Source organism: Mastigoproctus giganteus, chromosome 9, assembly GCF_048544385.1.
Source record: "Mastigoproctus giganteus isolate SK-2022 chromosome 9, ASM4854438v1, whole genome shotgun sequence".
NCBI classification, from domain to species: Eukaryota; Metazoa; Arthropoda; class Arachnida; order Uropygi; family Thelyphonidae; genus Mastigoproctus; species Mastigoproctus giganteus.
Window position 1 is genome coordinate 4,788,770 of NC_143583.1, and position 26,633 is coordinate 4,815,402.

Sequence of the window (26,633 nt, forward strand, 5' to 3'; positions counted from 1 at the left end):
CTGGAGACTAGGCACCAGCGAGGTGATCTGATAGAGATGTACAAAGCCTTGAATGGTTTGAGCATGCTCAATGTTGATGGGATTCTTCCTCTTGCTCAGAATAATCACCCGAGAGGGCATAAGTTCAAATTGAGGAAAGACAGATGTAGGATAGATGTGCGGAAATTTGCCTTTAGCCAGCGGGTGGTTGGTAGGTGGAACAGACTTCCATCCCTTGTCGTGGTAGTTGATAGCCTAAATAAGTTTAAGGCTCAGCTGGACAGGTATTTTGAACAAACAGAGGGGTGAAGTGGAAGTGGTTTTTTTTTTTTTTTTTTTTGGCTGATGCTGCATAAGCTTGCTTTCTTGCATCAAATGCCTCTACTAATGCTAATGCTAATATCAAAATTATTTTTTTGCATCCAGTTCCTTTGTAACCACATCATAATATCCTATCAAATTTGTCAGACAAGACTTTCCCTTAACAAACCCATGCTGTGTCTGAATTATTGCTGCAGTCTTGTCTAGATGATCCTGCAATGCATCTTTAACTAGCGACTCCATTATTTTACCCGGAACAGAAGTTAAACTAACTGGTCTGTAATTACTCGTGTCACCCTTCGATCCCCCTTTGTGAATTGGGGATACATTTGCACATCTCCAGTCCGTGGGAACCTCCCCTGAGTCCAAGGATGCTCTCATAATTATGGACAATGGTTTGCTTAGTTGCTTTGCCACCTCCTTTAATATAACTGGATAGATTCCATCCACCCCGGGTGCTTTTCTTATGTTTAACTTCTACAATTTCATCTCCACTTTGCTCTCAGTTATTACAAAGTCATTAAGTATCCTGCTACAATTTGATAACCTTCTGCCATTTCCAAACCTTAATAACTCCTCGTGTGTGAATGTAGATGCAAAATACTCATTCAGTTTGTTTGCTATCTGGGCAGGATCATCAACAGTCGATCCATCGATATCAAGTGGACCAATCAGATTCATCCCCTTCCTTTTCGAGTTTATATAAGTAAAGAAATCCTTGCTGTTTTTCTTAGCATCTTTTGCCAAAGATTTCTCTTAATCTGTCTTCGCCTGCCTAACCTCCTTTGTGACCTGATTACAGAGTAGATTATATCTGCCATAGGCTTCTGAGTCGCTTGATAATTTATATGCATCCCATGCCTTTTTCTTCTCTGTTACGAGTCTCATTAGTTCATTTGATTAACATTTAGGCCTAAACCACGAACAATATTTCTTAATAGTTATGAAACTTTTAGTAGCTTCCATGATTAATTCCTTGAATGCTTCCCACTTAGAATTTACTGTTGGTAACCTCGTCAGTTTATCCCACTGTACAGAATTTACAAACTTTCTGAGACCACTGTACTCACCTTTACGGAAGCAAAAACCTTTTCCTTTCCACATCAGTACATGATCACTGCCGCCTAGTGGTTCCTTTATCTCAAATTCTTAATACACGCTTGATCACTGCTGATAATCAGATCAAGAGTATTACTCTCTCTGGTTGCCTCTCAATCATGCTGCTGCAGAAAACAATCATCCAATAAATTCACAAAATCTGACTAGTGTGTGAGTGACCAATCCAGAAGTTCCAGTCAATATCTGGTAAGTTAAAATCCCCCATTATAAGACATTCTGATTTACTGGCCCACTCTATTTCTCTGTATAATTGTTCATTGTACTCATTCGAGTCATTAGGCCTATAACACACTCCTACTTGCAGTGCTTATGTCACACTCGCAGTGTTTTGCTTTCACAGTGCTTATGTCACACCAAACTGACTCAACAGTGCACTGTTCATCTATATCAACTGGGTGCACTTCTTTTGATTTTATGTTTTTCTTAATTAACAGCATAACACCTCCTCCCTTTCTATCCTGTCTGTCGTGTCTGCAATTCTACCCAGACACGATAGGAGGGAGTATATGATGAGAGCCTTGTTGATCAATTCGGCCCTGAAGAGACTGTGCAAGGCTAAAGGGGTAGAATTTTTCTCAGCCTGGTCTGTGCTTGTTAACAGGAGAGACTGCTTCCACAGGGATGGGATACATTTAAATAGAAAGGGTGCAAGAATATTTCCTGATGCTATCGAGCCAGAGTTATGTGGGTCAAAAAACTGCTGGAATGGGGGGATACATGGACTAACAGATTAACAGTAGCTGCTGGCAAAGGTAAAAGCGATTCTTGCACTACTTCTATTGAAATGCAATTGAGCAATGGACTGGAAAACAAGGCAATGGGAATTTCCACGACTGCTGGAAGTAATAGCGGAACTAGTAAATACATGGGCTGTGTTAGGGTAACTAAGAGTAGAAACAGGTGCATGTACACCAATGCTAGGAATATAGATCATAAATTTGATGAGCCTGAAGTGCTGGTGAAGACATCAAACGCAGATATATTTTGGGATATAAGAGATGTGCTGTCACACAGATATAAGGAATGTAGAATGTGAATTTGCAGAGTACAATGTGTACAGGAAGGATAGACAGGACAAGGAAGATGCATCTAATTTATGTTGGTGGGCAATGCTGTGTTGAGTCTGTTTGGTGTGAAATAAGCACTGGGAAAGGAAAAATGAGAGTAGGTGTGTGTTATAGGCCTAATGAATTTGATGAGTATAATGAGCAGTTGTGTAGAGAAATAAAGTGGGCCAGTAATTCAGAATGTATTATAATTTGGGATTTTAACTTTCCAGATATTGACTGGAATTTGTGGATTGGTCACTCGCACACTAGCAAGACTTTTGTGGATTTATTGATATTCCATTATACAAAGGAAGTTTTGTACAGCAATGTTCGAGATTCAACCAGAGGGAGTAATACTCTTGATCTGATTATCCGAAGTCATTATTCATGCATTAAGAATTTCCAGATAAAGAAACTACATGGTGATAAAGATCACAATGTACTGATGTGGGAATTACTTAAAGATGTAACTACCATCAAGGTGACTACAGAGGTCTCAGACAGTTTTTAAATTCTGTACAGTGGGTTCAACTGATGATATTACCAATGTTGAATTCTAGATCGTAGATATAGCTTAGGTTAATTTATTAATATTAGCTTAGCTCTATCATCAGTCAACGTTGAATTCTAAATGGGAAGCCTTCAGGGACTTAATTTTGGAGGTTACTACGCTTTTAATTCCAACTAAGAAATAATGTTCAAGGTTTAAGCCTAAATGGATGTTAGATGAACTAATTAGACATGTGGCAGAGAAGAAAAATGCATGGGATACATATAAATTGACAGGTAACACAGAAGCCTATGAAAGATATAAGCTAGTCTGTAACCAAGTCAAAAAGGAGTTTAGGCAGGCAAAGGCAAATTATGAGAAATCGCTGCAAAAGGATGCAAAGAAAAATACAAAAGAGTTCATTACTTATGTAAACTCTAGGAGGAAGGGGATGAATCAGATTGGTCCACGTGATATCGATGGTTCAGCTGTTGATGATCCTGCTCAAGTAGCTAATGAACACAATGAATATTTTGCATCTACATTCAGGAGGAGTCATTCAGGGAGGGGGAATGCCAGAGGTGTATTAAACTCTGGCAGTAAGCTAGATAATTTTGTAATAACTGAGAGTAAAGTGGAGGAGAAATTGTTGAAGATAAACATAAGAAAGACACCTGTGGTGGATGGAATCTATCCAGTTATATTAAAGGAGGCAGCAAAGGAAGTAAGCAAACCCTTAGCCATAATTATGACAGCTTCTTTGGACTCAGGGGAGGTACCCAGGATTGGAAATGTGCAAATGTGACCCCAACCCACAAAGGAGGATCAAAGAGAGACATAGGTAATTATAGACCTGTTAGTTTCACTTCTGTTCCAGGTAAATTAATGGAGGCACTGGTTTAAAGAAGCATTGCAGGATAATCTAGACAAGACTTCAATTATAGCTCAGACAGCATGGGTTTGTTAAGGGAAAGTCTTTTCTGACCAGTTTGATTGGATACTACGATGTAGTCACAAAGGAACTGGATGCAAAGAATAATTTTGATATCATATATTTGGATCTTAAAAAGGCTTTTGATACTGTCATATGGAAGACTGCTGCACAAATTGGAGCAGTGTGGCATTGGAGGCAAATTGCTGCTATGGATACAGGGATTCTTGAGTGGGAGAAGACAGAGCATCAATGTACACTGCTCTTCATGAACTAATGTTATTAGTTGAGTCCAACAGGGTTCAGTGTTGGGTCCATTGTTCTTTTCTGTATTCATTAATGATATTGATGATGGTATATCAGGCTTAATGTACAAGTTTGCAGACGATACGTAGGTCGGCAGGATTGTTAATGATACTAATGACAGTACACTGCTGCAACAGGATCTAGAAAAGTTGAGCAGATGGGCTGATAGGTGGTGGTTGTTGTTGTTATGGGGGTTTAATGGTGCATAAGCAACTGTGGCTATAATGTGCCCATTCATTTATAATATAAGGGTATTAGAAATTTTGTAAAATCAGAAATGATTAAAATGTCCAGTTTGCTTGAGGTAGTTCAAAAATATTTGCCTTGTCACCAATGAGATTCTCTAAATTTATTAGTTTATCAAGATTTACCAGTGATAGCAGGGTTGATGTTCTGTTTTTCTTATAGTAGGGGCAGTCAGTGAGAATGTATTTAACAGTCAGATTTATATCAAAAATGTGGACACTGGGGGGGGGGAATTGTCTCCTGTGAGTAAGTAAAGGTGGGTTAGATGAGTATGACGTATTCTTTCCCTTGAAAGGACTACTTCTCGTCTTGATGTACGGACACTGGAGTGCCAAATTTTCAGATCATGTTTAAACTGCAAGAGTTTATCATTAGTTTGAGAGTGCTAGATTGTTGTCCATTCTGATAGGCATGCAGCCTGAATCATTAGTGAATAGTCTGATGCTGGAACAGGGATATTCGTTAAATCTAAGGTGATTGGATTTTTTGCAGCTTTGTCGGCAAGTTCACTGCCCAAAATACCAGAATGTGCTGGAATCCAACAGAAGGTGACTAGCTGGTGGCGGTTTTATGTAGTAAAAATTTTCTAATTTCATCAAGAACACGATGAACTCTATCTGAAGAATTATATAATGCTAAGATTGAGCTGAGGGAATTGGTGTAAATAACATATTTTAAAAAACAGTCAGAACAGAGATTTTGTAAAGCTAACTTAATTGCATATAGTTCAGCCGAGAAGATACTGAATTCAGATGGAAGAGATGCTGAAATTGTGGTATTCGGAAACACTGCAGCTGCCCCAACATTTGAATCAGATTTAGAGCCTCTGATTGGAGAAAAATCAGTATATCTTTGATCATGAACAGCATGAAGTTGTCTGACATTTGAAGTTTGCAACATATTCTTTCTCCATTGACAAAGGTAAGTGTCACATTGTTATTGTTATTTTTTGGTTTTTAGGAGCATTAGCAACTAAGGCCATATTGCTCCGGAATATGCAGTGGTCGTTCCCTGAGCTTTCCGCATCCTCCGTATTTGGTGGTGACGGGCTCGAACCCCGGTCTAATCAAGAAGTGTGTGCTATGCACTGCTGCTCCTTCCCACCTGGCTACGGAGGCACCTGTAAGGGTCACAGGTCGGCATAGGAGGTGGAACCCATGGTGGCTGAGTACATGTTGCTACCTGTTGTATGAAATGGATGGAAGCATTCCAAACCTGCATCAGTTCAAGAAGGCACAGACCAGCTGGTTTTACTATGCTAGGTTTATTTCTGTAGAGGATTTCTAAAGGTGGATTGAAAAGGCATGATTGAATGGGATGTGAGGCACAACTTTGAATCTTGACAGTGTAGTTTAGCAATAGTGATTTCCTACGTAAAGATAGTGGGGGCTCATGAGCATCAATGTAAAGGCTATGTGCTGGTAATGTTCTGAATGCACCAAGTGCAATCCTCATTGCACTGTGTTGAACTGGATCAAACCAGCGTAGTGCACCCATTCTAGCAGAATCATAGATGGGAGCTCCATAATCAAGACGGGATCTGACTAATGCCCTGTACAATCGAAGTAGGGAGGTATGATCTGCACCCCATGTCAGGGCAGATAGTGTCTAAGTATGTTTATCTTTTTCAGACAGGCAATACGTACTTTTTTAATATGCTCTAAGAAATTTAGCTTGTTGTCCATAATTAATCCTAGAAATCTGATGTTATTAGTGACTGGGATGGGGATATTAGACATTTAAAGTTCAGGATCACGATGAAACTTGCGCTGTCTACAAAAATGGATAGCAACTGTTTTCTGCTGCGAAAGTCGATAACCATTGATGCTGGTCCAATGCTGTATTTTATTTAGCGATATCTGCAGCTGTCGTTCAATAGATCTCATGTTTTGGGAATGACAGGAGATTGAAAGGTCATCTGCATAAAGTTAAGTGTCTACAGTATTTGGAAGTTGTTTGGTGATTGAATCTATTCTAAGAGCAAAAAGAGTGGCACTCAGTACTGATCCCTGTGGAATACCTTCTTCCTGAATAAAAGTTGCAGAAATGGCATGTTGGTATCGAACTTGAAACAATCTGGTATGTAGAAAATTCTTCACAAATATTGGAAGATTGCCCCGCAGACCAAGAGAGTAAAGGTCTCTAAGTATACCATGCTGCCAGGTGGTGTCAAAAGCCTTCTCTATATCTAGTGAAACCAATACTAGATGTTCGTGTTTAACAAAGGCATTACGAATGGCAAATTCAGCCTTCACCATAAGATGCAAGCATGACCTGTTTTGAACAAAGCCATATTGACTATGGCTCATTAACTGTTCGGGCTCAATGATAAAGACGAGTATACTGTGGACAATTTTTTCAAGGATTTTGCTGAGGCAGCTTGAGAGGGATATTGGTCTATAGCTATGGGGACTGGTTGGATCTTTTCCAGGCTTTAGGAATGCCAAAACAGTAGAATGATGCCAAGAGGCTGGATAAACGTTTTCTAGAAAAATTCGGTTGTAAAAGACCAGGAGAAGGCGCAAAGCTTTGTCATCAAGATGTTGTAGCATGAGATAATAGATCCCATCTGGTCAGGCAGCACCATTGTGAGCCAGCACCAAAGTATTATTTGCTTGGTCTGTGGTCTTGGTTGCTTGCATACAGTTGGTTGTAGCTCAGAGGACTCTAGCCCAATAAGAAATCGATTTATTAGTAGGGACTGGTCTGAACGGAGACTGGTTGATATTTTTTTTTACAGCATTTGCATAGGTAATATTTTGATTTATATTTGATGAAACTAGTTTTCTCGCTTCTTGGTAACTGACTTTGTTTTCAACCTTGTATTTTACTATTTTTTTCTCTGTTTTCCACTTTCCAATTGTCACCTTTGCAATTTGGACAGGTCATTTTTGTAGCTGTGTCATTTTGTATGTGGTCTGATTTATTTGTGTCATTTTGTATGTGGTCTGATTTATTTGTTATTTGGTTTTTAGGAGCATTAGCAACTAAGGCCATATTGCTCTGGGATATGCAGTGGTCATTCCCTGACCTTTCCGCATCCTTCGTATTTGGTGGTGACGATGTGGTCTGAGGATCACAGTTGGGGCAGACAGGAATTCCTCTACATACAGTTTGAGAATAGCCATACTTTTGGCATTTATAGCATCTTAAAGGGTTGGGTATGTAGGGACGAATGCAACAAAATAAATAACCTGCTTTTACAGAGGAAGGTAAGTTGGGCGTATTGAAGGTAAGAATAATATTTCTGGTAGGTGCCAGTTGATTATCTTTTTTAATCATTATTCTCTTTGCTTCTATTACATTCTGTCCCTGCAGTTCTTGGGTTATTTCCTCCTTGGTGACATTTAATAAATCCCAACTAGATATGACACCCTTAGATGAATTTAGGTTTGCATGAGGAGATATTTTTACAGGAATTCCAGGAAAGCTTGTTAGTTGTAAAAGATTTTCAGAATGTCTTTGATTCATGGTTTCTATTAAAAGGTCTCCTAATTGCAGTCTCTTCACCGTCTTGGGAGATCCTGCAATACCCTCCAGATGTTTTTGGATGACAAAAGGAGACAATTTACTCATAGGCTGACTACTTAACGAATGAAAAATTAAGAAAGATAGGCAGGGGTGCTCCATCGGGTCAGTCTTCTGTCTCTTAGGGTTGTCATTTTCGGTGTCGACATGGTCTGTATTTGCCATGTTTGCTCCTTTTTGCTCTTGGCAAGAGGACTTTTCTGCCAAGGTTGCTGGCCCCGCCACAGGGAGGCAGGAGCAGTGCTGCATACTGCATACAGGTCTGGAGACATCGTTTTAAGAAGAATGTAGAGCTGTTGGAACAAGTACAGAGAAGGGCAACAAGATTAGTGAATGGATCAAAGGGTTGCTCTTACGAAGAAAGGCTTAAGTTTTGCAAATTACAGTGTCTGGAGACTAGGCACCTGCGAGGTGATCTGATTGAGGTGTATAAAGCCTTGAATGGTTTGAGCATGCTCAATGCTGATGGGATTTTTCCTCTTGCTCAGTATAATCGCCTGAGAGGGCATAAATTCAAATTGAGGAAAGACAGTTGTAGGATAGATGTGTGGAAGTTTGCCTTTAGCCAGCGGGTGGTTGATTGCTGGAACAAACTTCCAACTGTCATTGTAGAAGTTGATAGCTTAAACAGATTCAAAGCAGAACTAGACAAACATTTGGAGCGAGTGGATAGGTGAAATGAGAAGGGTGTGTGTGGTTTTTTTTTTTTTTTTTTTTGGCTAATGCTATATAAGCTTGCTTTCTTGCATCATGTGCTCTTGCTAATGCTGAAAGCTTTAGTGAGGACAAGTTAATATTAATATTAACATGGTTCACACATGAGTGATCATCCACAGTGTGCTTGCACATGGGGTTTATACCCAGGATTACTAACAGTCCCACCATCGTGAAGATGGAAGCAAAGGTTTTGGCTGTCACAGACTATCCGAAATTCTCCAAAATTGGGTCCCCTTGACTTGAGTATTAGTTCACACAAGAATATTAGTTCCATCAGTGTTTTAGACTCCCAGTAGCAAGCACAGCTAGTCTGGCATATATGAGAGAATGTTTGCGAAAACCTCAAGGACCATTAAGACTTAAATTAAGTACATGATTTGTTCATTTAATATAAAATATTCCCACTTGTTATACTGTACTTTGGTTTTTTTTTTTTTTTTTTACACTATATTTTAATAAATGTTGATTTCTTACATTTCACTGATAATTGCAAGCTTTATTATTTCCGTGTTATTTTTTTTTAACTGTACATTAATCACTGGATTATCCTTGAAATATATCAATTCACATAGCTAACAATCTAACATACACAACCAAAATGGAACATACCTGTGGAATAATTATTTTCAGAGGCGTTGTAAAATTCAAGAACTCTGATGAGGTTATATTCACTTTCTCAAAATATAACTGATAGCTTTCAAACTGTACACGAATAAATCCTTCTAAAGGAGAAGGTGAAGCAGTTTCAAGAAAGATTTTCAAATCTAGCAACCATGACTTTGTTGTTTTATTTCCTGTAAAGGTAAACATTTTATGAATTTTTTTGAATAGTTTTCTCCAGAAGTCAGAGAATTCCTAAATCTATCTTTAGTATAGTATATAAATATACTAAAGACAGATTTAGGAATTTTTTATTTAATATGTATTCACAATTAGTTTTAATAAATATAGTGAAACTACAGTAATTCAGACTGTAGAGGGAAGGAGTAAGCTGAATTAGTGAAAAGTCATAATTATAGAATATACATAGATATTTTCACATCATAGTTTTTAAAAACAAACAAATTTATTCACAATCAAGTAACACATTTTAATTCAGACACAAATGTGATAAAAAGAAAAAGAAAATTTTGTGAAAATGTTTATATTCAGAACAAAATTGAATAAGAGTTCAAATTAAAAGGACAAATTAAATAATAATATTTTTAAAAGAAACACCCCGATGTTATCTTAAAATTATTCATTTTCCTAAAATAAACAAAAAAAATTGAAAAATCAATTTATTTACATTTTTTAAGAAAATTAGCATCAGCATTAGTAGAGGCATATGATGCAAGAAAGCAAGCTTATGCAGCATCAGCCTAAAAAAAAAAAAAAAAAAAAACTGCTCCCATTTCACCTCTCTGTTCGATCCAAATACTTGTCCAGCTCAGCCTTAAATTTATTTAGGCTATCATTTCTCCCCTGAGCGATAGCACTCCCATTAGCTTGAGCCTTTTGCTTCGCTGCACTGGCACAACTTATGATTTCGATTCAATTTCAATAAAATTTCAATTTCAGTATAAAATTATAACCCTAAACTTATATCCCAATGCAGTTATAACACTATATATCTATATATATTTTTCAGTATTGAGTATTATCTCCGAGTTTCATTATGTATTAATTAATAATGTTACATTTGTAAAATCTAAGTCGCTATATGTATTTAGTTAAAAAAGTACAATTTTATTGACAATAAAGTTTAACAAGATTAATACATTTTACTGATTAATTGATAATATTATGTACTATATTATACTAGCTAATGCTATCTAATATGGGTATATGGGAAGCAGTAAACCCCAGAGTAACGTATCAACTCTGTGGTACTATACTGACAGTGGTAGAGAACAAAAAGGACCTGGGGGTAATTGTGAAGGCAGCTATGAAGTTTTCTGAGCAGTGCAAGCAGTCTGCAAGAGTAGCTCATGGTTGTATAAGCCAATCGTCAGACCACACCTTCAGTATTGTATACAGGTCTTGAGGCCTCATTTTAAGAAGGATGTAGAGCTATTGGAATGAGTACAGAGAAGGGCAACAAGATTAGTGAATGGAACAAAGGGTTGCTCTTATGAAGAAAGGCTTAAGTTTTGCAAATTACAGTGTCTGGAGATTAGGCACCGGCGAGGTGATCTGATAAAGGTGTACAAAGCCTTGAATGGTTTGAGCATGCTCAATGCTGATGGGATACTACCTCTTGTTCAGAATAATCACCAGAGAGGGCATAAAAATTCAAATTGAGGAAAGACAGTTGTAGGATAGATGTGCGGAAGTTTGCGTTTAGCCAGCGGGTAGTTGGTTGATGGAACAGACTTCCATCTGTCGTTGTAGAAGTTGATAGCTTAAATAGATTCAAGGCAGAACTTGACAAACATTAGGAACAAGTTCCTAATGAGGAGCGAGTGAAAGGGTGAAATAAAGTGTTTTTTTTTTTTTTTTTTTTTGGCTGATACTCTATAAGCTTGCTTTCTTGCATCATGTGACTTTGCTAATGCTAATAAATGGATAACATATATTAAACTTTTAATATTTTTTCTTAGACTTTTCGTTAAATTTGTAATGTTAATTTTTTCTCTTTAGTCTTAAAATTTTTTGAATGTAATAGACTGGAATTGCCCAATGTTTTGTAGTTGTTTATTAAATCCGTTTATAAAAAGACAATTTTTTTTCAATTTTTTTAAAAAAATAATTTTTCAATTATTTGAAAAAAAATTGTCTTTTTATAAATGGAAATAAAATTCTGAAAAAAAAACTTAAAGTAAATTTAACACATCTCACCCATATTATTAGTAGTTGAGGCATACGATGCAAGAAAACAAGCTTATGCATCATCAGCCAAAAAAAAAAAAAAAACTCCCATTTCACCCATGCATCATCACCATCAGCCATTTTCAATCCACTGCAGGATGAAGTCTTCTCCAGCAACTTTACAGTTCCTTCTGTTTTGAGCATTGGCCATCCATTTACTACCCACAAACTCATGAATTTCATGAGTTTGTGGGTAGTAAATGCCTCTTGGATACCATTCTGTTACTTTTTTAGTCCATCTGGCATCATGTCTTCGAGTTAAGTGTTCTGCCCAAGACCATTTTAGTTCTTTAGTTTTGATAAGAATGTCCTTTACTTGAGTTTGCTGCCTAATCCATGTGTTTCTCTTCTTATCTAACAGTCTGATTCCCAATATCATTCATTCCATTCTTCACTGTGTAGTTCACAGCTTCTCTTCCATTCTTTTGGTGAGTGCCCAAGTTTCACTTCCATACGTCATGGTGGAGAGTATACATTGGTTCATTATTTTATGTTTCAGACAAAGTGGGATATTGTTCCTCAGTATGTGACTATATTTCCTGAATGCTATCCATCCAAAATTTATTCTTCTCTTGACTTCCAGCCATTTATCATTATTACACCTAATAACTTGTCCCAGATAAGTATATGACTCCACCTTTTTAATTACTGCTCCTTCAATCATTATTTCCATTTCTGTGGCATACTTGTTCATCATTACTTTTGTTTTTGCCATATTCATCTTTAGTCCAAAATCCTTACTAACTGTGCATAACTGATTAAGATTTTCCTCTAATTCTGTGGGATCGTGGCTTATGACCACAATGTCATCTGCAAATCGTAAATGGTTTAAGTACTCTCCGTTCACAGTGACTCCTTTCTGCGACCAGTCTAATCTTCTGAAAGCTTCCTCAAGGGCAGCAGTAAACAACTTCGGAGATATTGTGTCTCCTTTAACATTAGTAGAGGCATTTAATGCAAGAAAGAAATACAAAATAAATTTTCTATTTATTTATTATATTTTTTTTGACTGAGGCTGCAAATCGTGCAGCCTCAGCCAAAAAAAAAATAATAAATAAATAGAAAATAATGACTTCCATTCACCCCTCTGTTCGTTCGAAATAACTGTCCAGCTGAGCCTTAAACTTATTTAGGTTATCAACTTCCACGACAAGGGATGGAAGTCTGTTCCACCAACTAACCACCCGCTTGCTAAAGGCAAATTTCGGCACATCTATCCGACATCTGTCTTTCCTCAATTTGAATTAGCATTAGCATTAGCATTAGTAGAGGCATTTGATGCAAGAAAGCAAGCTTATGCAGCATCAGCCAAAAAAAAAAAAAAAAAAAAAAAAAAAAAGTAACATAAATAAATAAAAATAACCACTTCCACTTCACCCCTCTGTTCGTTCGAAATACCTGTCCAGCTGAGCCTTAAACTTATTTAGGCTATCAACTTCCACGACAAGGGATGGAAGTCTGTTCCACCCACCAACCACCCGCTGGCTAAAGGCAAATTTCCGCACATCTATCCTACATCTGTCTTTCCTCAATTTGAATTTATGCCCTCTCAGGTGATTTTTCTGAGTTGGAGGAAGAATCCCATCAGCATTGAGCATGCTCAAACCATTCAAGGCTTTGTACACCTCTATCAGATCACCCCGCTGGTGCCTAGTTTCCAGACACTGTAATTTGCAAAACTTAAGCCTTTCTTCGTAAGAGAACCCCTTTGTCCCATTCACCAATCTAGTTGCCCTTCTCTGTACTCGTTCCAGCAGCTCTACATCCTTCCTGAAATGAGGCCTCCAGGCCTGTATACAGTACTCTAGGTGTGGCCTGACCATTGCCTTATACAAGGGAATAATCACCTCCTTATCCCTGCTAGAAAAATTCCTATATATCATTGACAATACACCATGAGCTACTCTTGCAGCTCGTCTGCACTGCTCAGAGAACTTCATATCTGCCTGCACCACCACCCCCAGGTCCCTTTCATTCTCTACCACTGTCAGTGTAGTACCACAGAGTTGATTCGTTGCTCTGGGGTTGCTGTTTCCCATATGTAGTACTTTACATTTGTCAATGTTAAACTTCATTTGCCACCTCGAAGCCCATCTGCTCAACCTTTCCAAATCCTGTTACAGCAGCATAGTGTCAGTAGTGTCCTTGACAACCCTGCCAACCTTCGTATCGTCTGCAAACTTGGACATTAAGCCTGATATACCATCATCAATATCATTTATAAATACAGAAAACAATAAAGGCCCCAATACTGAACCCTGAGGGACTCCACTAATAACATTAGTCCACGATGAGCAGTGTCCATTGATTACCACTCTCTGTCTTCTCCCCCTCAACCACCCCTTTATCCATAGCAGCAACTTGCCTCCAATGCCACACTGCTCCAATTTGTGCAGCACTCTTCCATGTGCAACAGTATCAAAAGCCTTTCTAAGATCCAAGTATATAATATCAAAGTTATTCCCTGCATCCAGTTCTTTTGTGACTGCATCATAGTATCCAATCAAATTGGTCAGGCAAGACCTGCCCTTAACAAAACCATGCTGTGTCCTAGCTATAACTGAAGTCTTGTCTAGATGATCCTGCAGTGCTTCTTTCACCAGTGCCTCCATTAATTTTCCGGGAACAGAAGTTAAACTCACAGGTCTATAATTACTTGTGTCAGCCTTTGATCCCCCTTTGTGAATTGGGGTCACATTTGCACATCTCCAGTCAATGGGTACCTCCCCTGAGTCCAAGGAAGCTCTCATAATTATGGCTAAGGGTTTGCTTACCTCCTTTGCTGCCTCCTTTAATATAACTGGATAGATCCCATCCACCCCAGGTGCCTTTCTTGTGTTTATCTTCAACAATTTCTCCTCCACTTTGCTCTCAGTTATTACAAGATTCTCTAGCTTACTGCTAGAGTTGAATACACCTCTGGCATTCCCCTCGCTGAATAACTCCTCATGTGTGAATGTCGATGCAAAATATTCATTTAGTTTGTTAGCTACCCGAGCAGGGTCAACAGTTGACCCATCGATCTCAAGTGGACCAATCTGATTCATCCCCTTCCTTCTAGAGTTTACATAAGTAAAGAACTCTTTGCTGTTTTTCTTCGCATCCCTTGCCAAGGATCTCTCGTAATCTGCCTTCGCCTGCCTAACCTCCTTTGTAACTTGGTTACAGATCAACTTGTATCTATCATAGGTGTCCGTGTCACGTGTTAATTTGTATGTATCCCATGCATTTTTCTTCTCTGCCATATGCCTCATTAGTTCATCTGACAACCATTTAGGCCTAAACCTTGAACAATATTTCTTAGTTGGTATGTAAAGCCTAGTAGCTTCCACGATAAGTTCTTTGAATGCTTCCCATTTTGAATTTGCTGTTGGCAATATCATCAGTTGATCCCACTGTATAGAATTTAAATACTGTCTCAGTCCATTGTAGTCGCCTTTACGAAAGCAATACCCCTTCCCTTTACCCCTAATGGTAGTTACCTCTTTGAGTAACTCCCACTTCAGCACACTGTGATCACTGCCACCAAGTGGTTCATTTATCTGCAGATTCTTAATGCATGAAGAATCACTACTGATAATCAAATCAAGAGTATTACTCCCTCTAGTTGCCTCCCGAACATGCTGATGTAGAAAACAATCATCCAATAAATCCACAAAAGCCTTGCTACTGTGTGAGTGACCAGCCCCCAAATTCCAGTCAATATCTGGGAAATTAAAATCCCCCATTATAAGACTCTCTGATTTACTGGCCCACTCTATTTCTCCGAACAGTTTCTTATTATACTCATCAGAGTCATTAGGCCTATAGCACACTCCTACTCTCAATTTTGATCTCCCAATGCTTATGTCACACCAAACTGACTCGACACTGCACTGTCCAGCGATGTCGACTGGCTTCACTTCCTTGGATTTTATGTGTTTTTTAACTAATAGCATAACCCTTCCTCCCTTCCTATCCTGTCTATCCTTTCTGTAGACATTGTACTCCCCAAATTCCAGTTCTGCATTTCTTATATCTGTGTGACACCACGTCTCTGAAATCCCCACAATATCTGCCTTTGATGTTTTGAGCAATACCTCAAATTCATCAAATTTATTTACTAAACTCCTAGCATTGGTGTACACACAAGTATACATGCACCTGTTCTTTTTCTTAGCTACCCTAACACAACCCATGTGTTTACTTGTACCCCAATGATTCCCAGCAGTCTCTGAAATATCCTGCATCTTATTTTCCAGGCTGCGGCTCATTCCAATAGAAGCAGTGCAAGAATCACTTTCACCTCTGCCAGTGGCTACTGTTAATCTATTAGTCCTTGTATCCCCCCAATCTAGCAGTTTTCCGACCCACCTAACATTGCCTCGATAGCATCAGCAAACATTCTTGCACCCTTTCTATTTAAGTGTATCCCATCCCTGTAGAAGCAGTCTCTCCTGTTAACAAGTACAGACCAGGCTGAAAAAAATTCTACCCCTTGAGCCCTGCACAATCTTTCCAGGGCCGAATTGATTGACAGGGCTCTCATCATATACTCCCTCCTATCGTGAATTTATGCCCTCTCAGGTGATTATTCTGAGCAAGAGGAAGAATCCCATCAGCATTGAGCATGCTCGAACCATTCAAGGCTTTATACACCTCTATCAGATCACCTCGCTGGTGCCTAGTCCCCAGACACTCTAATTAGCAAAACTTAAGCCTTTCTTCATAAGAGCACCCCTTTGTTCCATTCACTAATCTTGTTGCCCTTCTCTGTACTCGTTCCAGCAGCTCTACATCCTTCTTGAAATGAGGCCTCCAGACCTGTATACAGTACTCTAGGTGTGGCCTGACCATTGCCTTATACAAGGGAATAATCACCTCCTTATCCCTGCTAGAAAATTTCCTATATATCATTGACAATACACCATGAGCTACTCTTGCAGCCCGGCTGCACTATTCAGAGAACTTCATATCTGCCTGCACAACCACCCCCAGGTCCCTTTCATTCTCTACCACTGTCAGTGTAGTACCACAGAGTTGATACGTTGCTGTGGGGTTGCTGTTCCCCATATGTAGTACTTTACATTTGTCAATGTTAAACTTCATTTGTCACCTCTCAGCCCATCTGCTCAACCTTTCCAGATCCTGATGCAGCAGCATAGTGTCAGTAGTGTCCTTGACAACCCTGCCAACCTTCATATCGTCTGCAAACTTGGACATTAAACTTGATATACCATCATCAATATCATTTATAAATACAGAAAACAATAATGGACCCAATACTGAACCCTGAGGGACTCCACTAATAACATTAGTCCACGATGAGCAGTGCCCATTGATTACCACTCTCTGTCTTCTCCCCCTCAACCACCCCTTTATCCATTGCAGCAATTTGCCTCCAATGCCACACTGCTCCAATTTGTGCAGCAGTCTTCCATGTGCAACAGTATCAAAAGCCTTTCTAAGATCCAAGTATATAATATCAAAGTTATTCCCTGCATCCAGTTCTTTTGTGACTGCATCATAGTATCCAATCAAATTGGTCAGGCAAGACTTCCCCTTAACAAAACCATGCCGTGTCCGAGCTATAACTGAAGTCTTGTCTAGATGATCCTGCAGTGCTTCTTTAACCAGTGCCTCCAGTAATTTTCCGGGAACAGAAGTTAAACTCCCAGGTCTATAATTACTTGTGTCAGCCTTTGATCCTCCTTTGTGAATTGGGGTCACATTTGCACATCTCCAGTCCATGGGTGCCTCCCCTGAGTCCAAGGAAGCTCTCATAATTATGGCTAAGGGTTTGCTTACTTCCTTTGCTGCCTCCTTTAATATAACTGGATAGAACACATCCACCCCAGGTGCCTTTCTTGTGTTTATCTTCAACAATTTCTCCTCCATTTTACTCTCAGTTATTACAAGATTCTCTAGCTTACTGCCAGAGTTGAATATACCTCTGGCATTCTGCTCGTTGAATAACTCCTCATGTGTGAATGTCAATGCAAAATATTCATTTAGTTTGTTAGCTACCTGAGCAGGATCATTAACAGTTGACCTATCGATATCAATTGGACCAATCTGATTCATCCCCTTCCTTCTAGAGTTTACATATGTAAAGAACTCTTTGCTGTTTTTCTTTGCATCCCTTGCCAAAGATTTCTCGTAATCTGCTTTCGCCTGCCTAACCTCCTTTGTAACTTGGTTACAGAACAACTTTTATCTATCATAGGCTTCTGTGTCACGTGTTAATTTGTACGTATCCCATGCTTTTTTCTTCTCTGCCATATGTCTCATTAGTTCATCTGACATCCATTTAGGCCTAAGCCTTGAACACTATTTCTTAGTTGGTATGTAAAGCCTAGAATCTTCCAAGATAAGTTCTTTCAATGCTTCCCATTTTGAATTTTCTGTTGGTAACATCATCAGTTGGTCCCACTGTATAGAATTTAAATACTGTCTCAGTCCATCGTAGTTGCCTTTACAAAAGCAATAACCCTTCCTTTTACTCCTAATGGTAGTTATCTCTTTGAGTAAATCCCACTTCAGCACACTGTGATCACTGCCACCTAGTGGTTCCTGTATCTGCAGATTCTTAATGCATGAAGGATCACTACTGATAATCAAATCAAGAGTATTACTCCCTCTCTTTGCCTCCCAAACATGCTGATGTAGAAAACAATCATCTAATAAATCCACAAAAGCCTTGCTTGTGTGCGAGTGACCAGCCCCCAAATTCCAGTCAATATCTGGGAAATTAATATCCCCCATTATAAGACTCTCTGAATTACTGGCCCACTTTATTTCCCTGCACAGTTTCTTATTATACTCATCAGAATCATTAGGCCTAAAGCACACTCCTACTCTCAATTTTGATCTCCCAATGCTTATGTCACAACAAACTGACTTGACTCTGTGCTGTCCAGCGATGTCGACTGGCTTCACTTCCTTGGATTTTATGTATTTCTTAGCTAATAGCATAAACCGTCCTCCCTTCCTATCCTGTCTGTAGACATTGTACTCCGAAATTCCACTTCTGCATTCCTTATATATGTGTGACACCACGTCTGTGAAATCCCAACAATATCTGCCTTTGATGTTTTGAGCAATACCTCAAATTCATCAAATTTATTTACTAAACTCCTAGCATTGGTGTACACGCAAGTATACATGCACGTGTTCTTTTTCTTAGCTACCCTAACACAAACCATGTGTTTACTTGTACCCCAATGATTCCCAGCAGTCTCTGAAATATCTTGCATCTTATTTTCCAGGCTGCTGCTCATTCCAATTGAAGCAGTGCAAGAATCACTTTCACCTCTGCCAGTGGCTACTGTTAATCTATTAGTCCTTGTATCCCCCCAATCTAGCAGTTTTCCGACCCACCTAACACTGCCTCAATAGCATCAGCAAACATTTTTGCACCCTTTCTATTTAAGTGTATCCCATCCCTGTAGAAGCAGTCTCTCCTGTTAACAAGTACAGACTAGGCTGAAAAAAATTCTACCCCTTGAGCCTTGCACAATCTTTCCAGGGCCGAATTGATCGACAGGGCTCTCATCATATACTCCCTCCTATCGTGTCTGGGCAGAATTGCAGACACTTTCAAATTCAACCCTAATTCACGGCTTTTTATAGTACGTATAATACGTAGATAGTACCTGAATATAGTACGTAGAACACGGGAAGCGTTCTACGTACTATACTGAGGTAAACTCCTGTTATTATTTTACAAATATTATTATCAACGTAGAACGTATTGAGTATTACAGCTCTGATTCATACTATCTAATTGTGTAAAAATATATATGTGGTCATCCCTGGCTTCTTATTGGCATAATACGAAAGTGGCAGACTGCCTATTGTAAGCACCTTGAAACAACGAGGTTTAGTACTTTTACCAATAACCAAAAGTTTGAGTTTATCATTTCTTGACATGTTTGAGCAGCACAACAGTGTTACACAATCCATTGCTTTCTTTGATCCGGACAGTGTTATGTGTTGATAGCTGAGGGAACCATCCGGCGTAGCACAATAATACAGGCCTTTTTCATTGGCATTGTAAATATTAGCATTAGCATTAGTAGAGGCATTTGATGCAAGAAAGCAAGCTTATGCAGCATCAGCCAAAAAAAAAAGTAACATAAATAAATAAAAATAACCACTTCCACTTCACCCCTCTGTTCGTTCGAAATACCTGTCCAGCTGAGCCTTAAACTTATTTAGGCTATCAACTTCCACGACAAGGGATGGAAGTCTGTTCCACCTACCAACCACCCGCTGGCTAAAGGCAAATTTCCGCACATCTATGCTACATCTGTTTTTCCTCAATTTGAATTTATGCCCTCTCAGGTGATTATTCTGAGCAAGACGAAGAATCCCATCAGCATTGAGCATGCTCAAACCATTCAAGGCTTTGTACACCTCTATCAGATCACCTCGCTGGTGCCTAGTTTCCAGACACTGTAATTCGCAAAACTTAAGCCTTTCTTCGTAAGAGCACCCCTTTGTCCCATTCACCAATCTAGTTGCCCTTCTCTGTACTCGTTCCAGCAGCTCTACATCCTTCTTGAAATGAGGCCTCCAGGCCTGTATACAGTACTCTAGGTGTGGCCTGACCATTGCCTTATACAAGGGAATAATCACCTCCTTATCCCTGCTAGAAAAATTCCTATATATCATTGACAATACACCATGAACTACTCTTGCAGCCCATCTGCACTGCTCAGAGAACTTCATATCTGCCTGCACAACCACCCCCAGGTCCCTTTCATTCTCTACCACTGTCAATGTAGTACCACAGAGTTGATACGTTGCTCTGGGGTTGCTGTTTCCCATATGTTGTACTTTACATTTGTCAATGTTAAACTTCATTTGCCACCTCGAAGCCCATCTGCTCAACCTTTCCAAATCCTGTTGCAGCAGCATAGTGTCAGTAGTGTCCTTGACAACCCTGCCAACCGTCGTATAGTCTGCAAACTTGGACATTAAGCCTGATATACCATCATCAATATCATTTATAAATACAGAAAACAATAAAGGACCCAATACTGAACCCTGAGGGACTGCACTAATAACATTAGTCCACGATGAGCAGTGTCCATTGATTACCACTCTCTGTCTTCTCCCCCTCAACCACCCCTTTATCCATAGCAGCAATTTGCCTCCAATGCCACACTGCTCCAATTTGTGCAGCAGTCTTCCATGTGCAACAGTATCAAAAGCCTTTCTAAGATCCAAGTTGTAGAGCGAATATCATCTTTTAAGGGCACAAAAGGTGATATAGTTGTACACGTTGGCACTAATGATATTAAGAGTAGGAGACCGGCAGATTTACTTAACAAGTACAGGTCACTGATGAAAAAAAGCCGTGAATTAGGGTTGAATTTGGGCTGCAATTCTGCCCAGACACGATAGGAGGGAGTATATGAAGAGAGCCCTGTTGATCAATTCGGCCCTGGAAAGATTGTGCAGGGCTCAAGGGGTTGAATTTTTTTCAGCCTGGTCTGTACTTGTTAACAGGAGAGACTGCTTCTACAGGGATGGAATACACTTAAATAGAAAGGGTGCAAGAATGTTTGCTGATGCTATCGAGGCAGTGTTAGGTGGGTCGGAAAACTGCTAGATTGGGGGGATACAAGGACTAATAGATTAACAGTAGCCACTGGCAGAGGAGAAAGTGATTCTTGCACTCCTTCTATTAGAATGAGCAGCAGCCTGGAAAATAAGATGCAGGATATTTCAGAGACTTCTGGGAGCCATTGCGGTACAAGTAAACACATGGGTTGTGTTAGGGTAGCTAAGAATAGAAACAGGTGCAGGTATACTTGCGTGTACACCAATGCTAGGAGTTTAGTAAATAAATTTGATGAATTTGAAGTATTGCTCAAAACATCAAAGGCAGATATTGTTGGGATATCAGAGACGTGGTGTCACACAGATATAAGGGATGCAGAACTGCAATTTGGGGATTACAACGTTTACAGAAAGGATAGACAGGACAGGAGGGGAGGAGGGGTTATGCTATTAGTTAAGAAACACATAAAAACCAAGGAAGTGAAGCCAGTCGACATTGTTGGACAGTGCAGTGTTGAGTCAGTTTGGTGTGACATAAGCATTGGGAGATCAAAATTGAGAGTAGGAGTGTGCTATAGGCCTAATGACTCTGATGAGTATAATAAGGAACTGTACAGGGAAATAGAGTGGGCCAGTAAATCAGAGAGTCTTATAATGGGAGATTTTAACTTCCCCGATATTGACTAGAATTTGGGGGCTGGTTACTCACACACTAGCAGGGCTTTTGTGGATTTATTGGATGATTGTTTTCTACATCAGCATGTTCGGGAGGCAACAAGAGGGAGTAATACTCTTCATTTGATTATCAGCAGTGATTCTTCATGCATTAAGAATCTGCAGATAAATGAACCACTAGGTGGCAGTGATCACAGTGTGCTGAAGTGGGATTTACTCAAAGAGGTAACTACCATCAGGGGTAAAGGGAAGGGTTATTGCTTCCGTAAAGGCGACTACGAAGGACTGAGACAGTATTTAAATTCTATACAGTGGGACCAACTGATGATGTTACCAACAGCAAATTCAAAAATGGGAAGCATTCAAAGAACTTATCTTGGAAGCTACTAGGCTTTACATACCAACTAAGAAATATTGTTCAAGGTTTAGGCCAAAATGGATGTCAGATGAACTAATGAGGCATATGGCAGAGAAGAAAAATGCATGGGATACTTACAAATTAACACATGACACAGAAGCCTATGATAGATACAAGTTGATATGCAACCAAGTTACAAATGAGGTTAGGCAGGCGAAGGCAGATTACGAGAAATCTTTGGCAAGGGAAGCAAAGAAAAACAGCAAAGAGTTCTTTACTTATGTAAACTCTAGAAGGAAGGGGATGAATCAGATTGGTCCACTTGATATTGATGGGTCAACTGTTGATGATCCTGCTCAGGTAGCTAACAAACTAAATGAATATTTTGCATCGACATTCACACATGAGGAGTTATTCAGCAAGGGGAATGCCAGAGGTGTATTCAACTCTAGCAGTAAGCTACAGAATCTTGAAATAACTGGGAGTAAAGTGGAGGAGAAACTGTTGAAGATAAACACAAGAAAGGCACCCGAGGTGGATGGGATCTATCCAGTTATATTAAAGGAGGCAGCAAAGGAAGTAAGTAAACCCTTAGCCATAATTATGAGAGCTTCCTTGGACTCGGGGGAGGTACCCATAGACTGGAAATGTGCAAATGTGACCCCAATTCACAAAGGAGGATCAAAGGCTGACACAAGTAACTATAGAACTGTGAGCTTAACTTCTGTTCCAGGAAAATTAATGGAGGCACTGGTTAAAGAAGCACTGCAGGATCATTTAGACAAGACTTCAGTTATAGCTCAGACACAGCATGGTTTTGTTAAGGGGAAGTCTTGCCTGACCAACTTGATTGGATACTATGATGCAGTCACAAAAGAACTGGATGCAGAGAATAACTTTGATATTATATACTTGGATCTTAGAAGGGCTTTTGATGCTGTTGCACATGGAAGACTGCTACACAAATTGGAGCAGTGTGGCATTGGAGGCAAGTTGCTGCTATGGATAAAGGTGTGGTTGAGGGGGAGAAGACAGAGAGTGGTAATTAATGGACACTGCTCATCGTGGACTAATGTTATTAGTGGAGTCCCTCAGGGCTCAGTGTTGGGTTCATTATTGTTTTCTGTATTTATAAATGATATTGATGATGGTATATCAAGCTTAATGTCCAAGTTTGCAGATGATACAAAGGTTGGCAGGGTTGTCAAGGACACTACTGACACTATGCTGCTGCAACAGGATCTGGAAAGGTTGAGCAGATGGGCTGAGAGGTGGCAAATGAAGTTTAACATTGACAAATGTAAAGTACTACACATGGGAAACAGCAACCCCAGAGCAACGTATCAACTCTGTGGTACTACACTGACTGTGGTAGAGAATGAAAGGGACTTGGGGGTGGTTGTGCAGGCAGATATGAAGTTCTCTGAGCAGTGCAGACGGGCTGCAAGAGTAGCTCATGGAGTATTGTCAATGATATACAGGAATTTTTCCAGCAGGGATAAGGAGGTGATTATTCCATTGTATAAGGCAATGGTCAGGCCACACCTAGAGTACTGTATACAGGTCTGGAGGCCTCATTTCAAGAAGGATGTAGAGCTGCTGGAACGAGTACAGAGAAGGGCAACAAGATTAGTGAATGGAACAAAGGGGTGCTCTTACGAAGAAAGGCTTAAGTTTTGCAAATTACAGTGTCTGGAGACTAGGCACCAGCGAGGTGATCTGATAGAGGTGTATAAAGCCTTGAATGGTTTAAGCATGCTCAATGCTGATGGGATTCTTCCTCTAGCTCAGAAAAATCACCTGAGAGGGCATAAATTCAAATTGAGGAAAGACAGATGTAGGACAGACGTGCGGAAATTTGCCTTTAGCCAGCGGGTGGTTGGTTGGTGGAACAGACTCCCATCCCTTGTGGTGGAGGTTGATAGCCTAAATAAGTTTAAGGCTCAGCTGGACAGGTATTTTGAACGAACAGAGGGGTGAAGTGGAAGTGGGTTTTTTTTTTTTTTTTTTTATTGGCTGATGCTGAAAAAACTTGCTTTCTTGCATCAAATGCCTCTACTAATGCTAATGCTAATGCTAATATCAAAGTTATTCCCTGCATCCAGTTCTTTTGTGACTGCATCATAGTATCCAATCAAATTGGTCAGGCAAGACTTACCCTTAACAAAACCATGCTGTGTCCTAGCTATAACTGAAGTCTTGTCTAGATGATCCTGTAGTGCTTCTTTAACCAGTGCCTCCATTAATTTTCCAGGAACAGAAGTTAAACTCACAGGTCTATAATTACTTGTGTCAGCCTTTGATCCCCCCCCTTTGTGAATTGGGGTCACATTTGCACATCTCATAATTATGGCTAAGGGTTTGCTTACTTCCTTTGCTGCCTCCTTTAATATAACTGGATAGATCCCATCCACCCCAGGTGCCTTTCTTGTGTTTATCTTCAACAATTTCTCCTCCACTTTGCTCTCAGTTATTACAAGATTCTCTAGCTTACTGCTAGAGTTGAATACACCTCTGGCATTCCCCTCGCTGAATAACTCCTCATGTGTGAATGTTGATGCAAAATATTCATTTAGTTTGTTAGCTACCTGAGCAGGGTCATCAACAGTTGACCCATCGATCTCAAGTGGACCAATCTGATTCATCCCCTTCCTTCTAGAGTTTACATAAGTAAAGAACTCTTTGCTGTTTTTCTTCGCATCCCTTGCCAAGGATCTCTCGTAATCTGCCTTCGCCTGCCTAACCTCCTTTGTAACTTGGTTACAGATCAACTTGTATCTATCATAGGCGTCTGTGTCACGTGTTAATTTGTATGTATTGCATGCATTTTTCTTTTCTGCCATATGCCTCATCAGTTCATCTGACATCCATTTAGGCCGAAACCTTGAACAATATTTCTTAGTTGGTATGTAAAGCCTAGTAGCTTCCAAGATAAGTTCTTTGAATGCTTCCCATTTTGAATTTGCTGTTGGCAATATCATCAGTTGATCCCACTGTATAGAATTTAAATACTGTCTCAGTCCATTGTAGTCGCCTTTACGAAAGCAATACCCCTTCCCTTTACCCCTAATGGTAGTTACCTCTTTGAGTAACTGCCACTTCAGCACACTGTGGTCACTGCCACCAAGTGGTTCATTTATCTGCAGATTCTTAATGCATGAAGAATCACTACTGATAATCAAATCAAGAGTATTGCTCCCTCTGGTTGCCTCCCGAACATGCTGATGTAGAAAACAATCATCCAATAAATCCACAAAAGCCTTGCTACTGTGTGAGTGACCAGCCCCCAAATTCCAGTCAATATCTGGGAAATTAAAATCCCCCATTATAAGACTCATCCCCACTAAAATTTTTATATCATCCCCACTAAAATTTTTAAGCAACTAGAATTAGCATTAGTAGGGCAGCTCCGTAGCCAGGTGGGAAGGAGCAGCGGTGCGTTAGCACACGCTTCTTGATTAGACCGGGGGTCGAGCCCGTCACCACCAAATATGGAGGATGCGGAAAGGTCAGGGAATGACCACCGCATATCCCGGAGCAATATGGCCTTAGTTGCTAATGCTCCTAAAAACCAAATTACAACAACTACAACAGCATTAGTAGAGGCATATGAGGCAAGAAAGCAAGCTTATGCAGCATCAGCTAGAAAAAAAAAAAAAAAAAAAATCTTCCACTTCATCCCTCCATTCATTCGAAATACCTGTCCAGATGAGCCTTAGATTTATTTAGGCTATCAACTTCCACAACAAGGGATGGAAGTCTGTTCCACCAACCAACTACCCGCTGGCTAAAGGCAAATTTCCGGACATCTATCCTGCATCTGTCTTTCCTCAATTTGAATTTATGCCCTCTCAGGTGATTATTCTGAGCAAGAGGCAGAATCCCATCAGCACTGAGCATGCACAAACTGGCAGTTTTTCAGATTTCCATTGCTCAGCACTGTCCTTCTTGCATTTGTGCTTTTTTGTAACTAATGTCATGTCTACACTTCCATCGAGACAACCAACCATCCATCGCTTTGAAATTTATGTAACCTAGCTTTATGGCCGACTCTTCTGACTTGGTTTTTAGCATAGGGCCACTTACACGCACTCCTCGTTTAGATACAGTGGAAAACCATTGATTCAAAGCATCCTCGATGTCTGGATCTTTGCCTTCCCTCTTTTGTTTATGAGGTGTTTTCTTTAAACCCACGTGCAATGTTCACTCCTCTCTAAGTTTTTCTTGTTGCTGTAGCAGTCGTGGAATTGTAGACTTTGGCACCTTTGTTATCTCGACTAGCTGACGATGACTGATGTTAGGAGATTGACTTTTTATCTTGTCAAGAATAGCGATTTTTTTCTGAAAGCGACAAATCTTTACGTGGCATCTTGACAGGGGTCTTAAATGTACTGCAAAAAAAAAGGGAGGGAACCAAAATCAGTGCACTGTTTGGTACAGTTTTTAATCTATTCTAACCCATAAGATGTATAGATATGTACCTAGTGTGATCATAAACAACTGCATGCAAAATTT

General features: G+C 39.7%; 1 protein-coding gene across 1 annotated transcript in view; it reads right to left on the bottom strand.

The window, feature by feature from the left end:
- Nucleotides 1-26,633, bottom strand: part of beta-Man (beta-mannosidase) — a 249,878-nt gene that overhangs the window by 171,122 nt on the left and 52,123 nt on the right. The window contains exon 6 of the mRNA XM_090381630.1: nucleotides 9,296-9,480. Coding sequence (XP_090237756.1) covers nucleotides 9,296-9,480 — 185 coding nt within the window. The remainder of the gene's footprint in view (nucleotides 1-9,295; nucleotides 9,481-26,633) is intronic.